This window comes from Chaetura pelagica, unplaced genomic scaffold (assembly GCF_000747805.2).
Source record: "Chaetura pelagica isolate M959 unplaced genomic scaffold, ChaPel_1.0 scaffold652, whole genome shotgun sequence".
In the NCBI taxonomy this organism is placed as follows: Eukaryota; Metazoa; Chordata; class Aves; order Apodiformes; family Apodidae; genus Chaetura; species Chaetura pelagica.
Genome location: NW_009952476.1, coordinates 543,850 through 546,967, shown reverse-complemented (window position 1 = coordinate 546,967; position 3,118 = coordinate 543,850). Strand labels below are relative to the sequence as shown.

Below are 3,118 nucleotides of genomic sequence, written 5' to 3'. Positions count from 1 at the left end.
TGCCCCGGGGCTCCCGCCGCCCGCATCCCCACCGGGCATCCCGCCGCCAGGCTTCCCTACCGAGCACCCCCACAGGGCACAGGGCCTCCCGCCACGGGGAACCCCCGTGGAACCTCCCCAGCGGGCACCGGGCATCCCAGCACTAGGCATCATTACTGGATACCAGGTATTCGGTACCGGGCATCCTGCCACCAGGCACAGGGCATCCCAGTACTGGGACGCCCCCACTGGGCATCTCGCCACCGGGAAACCCACCGACGGCAGCCCCACCGTGCACCAGCCGTCCTGCCACCCAGCACCCCCACCGGACATTCCAGTACCGGGCATCCTGCCACCAGGCACTGGCCACCCTCACCAGGCACAGGCATCCCATTACCGGGCACCAGGTGTCCCAGCACCAGGCACCCCCACAGAGCAGTGGGCATCCCGGTACCAGGCGCCCCACTGGGCACAGGCATCTTGGTACCAATTACCCCCAGGAGGCACCAGGTATCCTGGTACCAGGCACCCCCACTAGGCATGGACATCCCAGAACTGAGCACATACCCTGGGCACTGACCAGTCTCATACTGGACCCCCTCCTGGGTTCTGGGCACACACATTGGGCATCCCAGTGCCTGTCATCTGCAGTGGGCAGGAAGCATTCCAGCACTGGGCACAAGCATCCTGGCACTAGCCATGGGCATCCCAGCACCAGACACCCACCATCATGGCACTCACATGGGCACTCACACTGGGCATGGGCATCTCGATACCAGTTACCCCTACCAGGCACCAGACGTGGGCACTGGGCACCTCCACTGGGCACTGGCATCCCTATACTGGGCAGCCCCCTGGTCAGCCCAGGCAGGGAGCACAGGTACCACAGTGCTGCCCCTGGGGCACCAGCATGGTATGGGCAGGCAGCTGGCACCTGGCACAGTGGCATCCCAGGCACTGGGTACCAGCCCTGGTGCTGTGCAGCCATGGGTACTAGGCACAGGTACTGGCACAACACACCAGGCACCAGTGGCACCCACTGGGCACCAATACCCTTCTTGGCATGGCCACCAACCCTGACAGCTCGGGCCAGGCCCCTCAGTGGAGACTGAACACAAAGTACCCTGAAATCCCACCAGCTGAATTTGGGGTACCACAGGATGGGTGGCACCGCTGACCCCCTGTCCTGTCCCTGTCTCCAGACTGCAGCTTCACCTGCCACTACCGGTGCCGGGCCCTGGTGCGGCTGGACTGCAGCGGCCCCTCGGGCACTGGTGACGAGGACGATGGCAACGAGCAGGCACTGGAGAAGGACACCAACGTGGTAGGGCCTGGGTGGAGGGAGGGTGATGGTGGAGGGACTGTCCGACCTGGGGCTGCCCAGGCTGGGGCTGCCCGGGCGGGTGGGAGGCTGTGCCGTGTGAAGCTCTGTCATGTCGTGCTAAGCTGTGCTGTGTCACATTGTGCTGTGCTGTGCCGGGCTGTGCCAAGCCATGCTGGGCTGGGCTCAGGGAGGCTGTGCCATGCGGGGCTGTGTTAAGCCGTGCAGGATGCGGCTGGGCTGGGCTGGGCTGGGCTGGGCAGTGCCATGCCAGTCTACCCCGTGCCATACTGTGCCAAGCCATGCCAGGCTTTGCTGTGTTGTGCCATGCTGGGCTGTGCCGTGCCGGGCTGTGCCGTGCCAGGCTGTACTGTGCCATACTGGGCTGTGCCGTGCCGGGCTGTACTGTGCCATACTGGGCTGTGCCGTGCCGGGCTGTGCTGTGCCATACATGTGAGGAGTATGTGCAAGCTCTGCTGCTCCCAGCTTATCACCATCTTCCCTCCTTACATTCCAGTCTTCTCTTTTCCCCCCTCCATGTGCCCTTAACTGTGACATTCTGCTTTATGGATTTCTTACCCTTCTTCCCCAAAGCTGACCTGCCCTCCTGTAGGCCAGGCAGCCTGGGCTGACAAGCAGACTGTCTCTCTGATAAATGACTGGTCTTTTTCACAGACTTCAAGTCAACAACTGGAGCTGCCAGTTACCTTTGCTGTTTAACATTAATGGTAGGGAGCTACAGAAGGAATATAACAGAATTTTGGCCAGGCTGTTTACTTAGGCTGTCACTGAAAGTTAAAATAAATAAAACTTTCCTTAATCTATCCTTATTAATTTTTTTTTTACTACCTCTGTCCCCATTTCTGTCTTCATTCTCTGTGTGTTTTCATTAGGTTTTGCTGGGGGTTTTTTAACTCAGAACACTGCAAATATATTTCTCACAAATCAGAATCACCCTTCACCTGGCTACTACATCCCTGTTTTTGACACCCACAGTAGATTTTAGTCTATTCCTGTACAATGCCATTTCTTCTTCTGTTTCTCAGCTATTACAGATTACCTGCCTGCTCTGCCAGCCTCCCTCCACCCCTTTCCTGCAAGAAAGTCTTCTAATATTCTGCAGCAGACCATGAGGGAAAAGAACTCTCTATTTGTAACAATAAAAATCTAAGCCAAAAATCTCTTAATCTGCTTCAGTATTAAGTTAGAATTTTTGTGCCACTTATTAAAATAAGATATTTTATTATGTATTCAGGAAAAATAACTACACAAAGCAAGAAGGTGAATTAATACCTTTCTCTCCTATGCAGCTCCATCCTATTGCCACATACCCCACAACCAGCCTGTGTCCTCAGCAGCTCCTCCCACAGAGGGGACTCACTGCTCCTCCTTGTGGGGGGTTATTTGGGGCCCTCACAGCCATCCCTGCAGCCTTTTGAGAAGAGGCCCAAAATCCTCATGTCGGGCTGTGTTAGGAGTGTGGTTGGAATTTGGATGCTGGGAGCCACCTTTGCTACTTCACTAGTATCTTAGAGAGGTGTCCTTCTGCCATCCCATAAACTGGTAACATTGCTTTATCTGCTCTGGATGCAATAAAATTGTCTGCATTCTTTTTATTTATTATTTTTTGCCTTTCATTCACTATTTTTGCTTCTATCAGACTTTTATCAGCATTTTTGTTCCATAACTTGTGTAAGGTCCCATTCCTTACATGACTATCATTTCCCACCATACAGACCAACATATGTTTACCTCATCTCTTAAGCTGGCAGAAGGTACAGAAGGGAGTGAATGTTTTGCACATTTCTCTGACATCTC

The 3,118-nt window shown here is 54.9% G+C and overlaps 1 protein-coding gene across 1 annotated transcript in view; it reads left to right on the top strand.

Annotated features, from left to right (window-relative positions):
* Positions 1-678: 678 nt before the first annotated feature.
* Positions 679-3,118, top strand: part of LOC104398493 (ras association domain-containing protein 1-like) — a 7,867-nt gene continuing 5,427 nt past the window's right edge. The window contains exons 1-2 of the mRNA XM_010008611.1: positions 679-859; positions 1,182-1,303. Coding sequence (XP_010006913.1) covers positions 679-859; positions 1,182-1,303 — 303 coding nt within the window. The remainder of the gene's footprint in view (positions 860-1,181; positions 1,304-3,118) is intronic.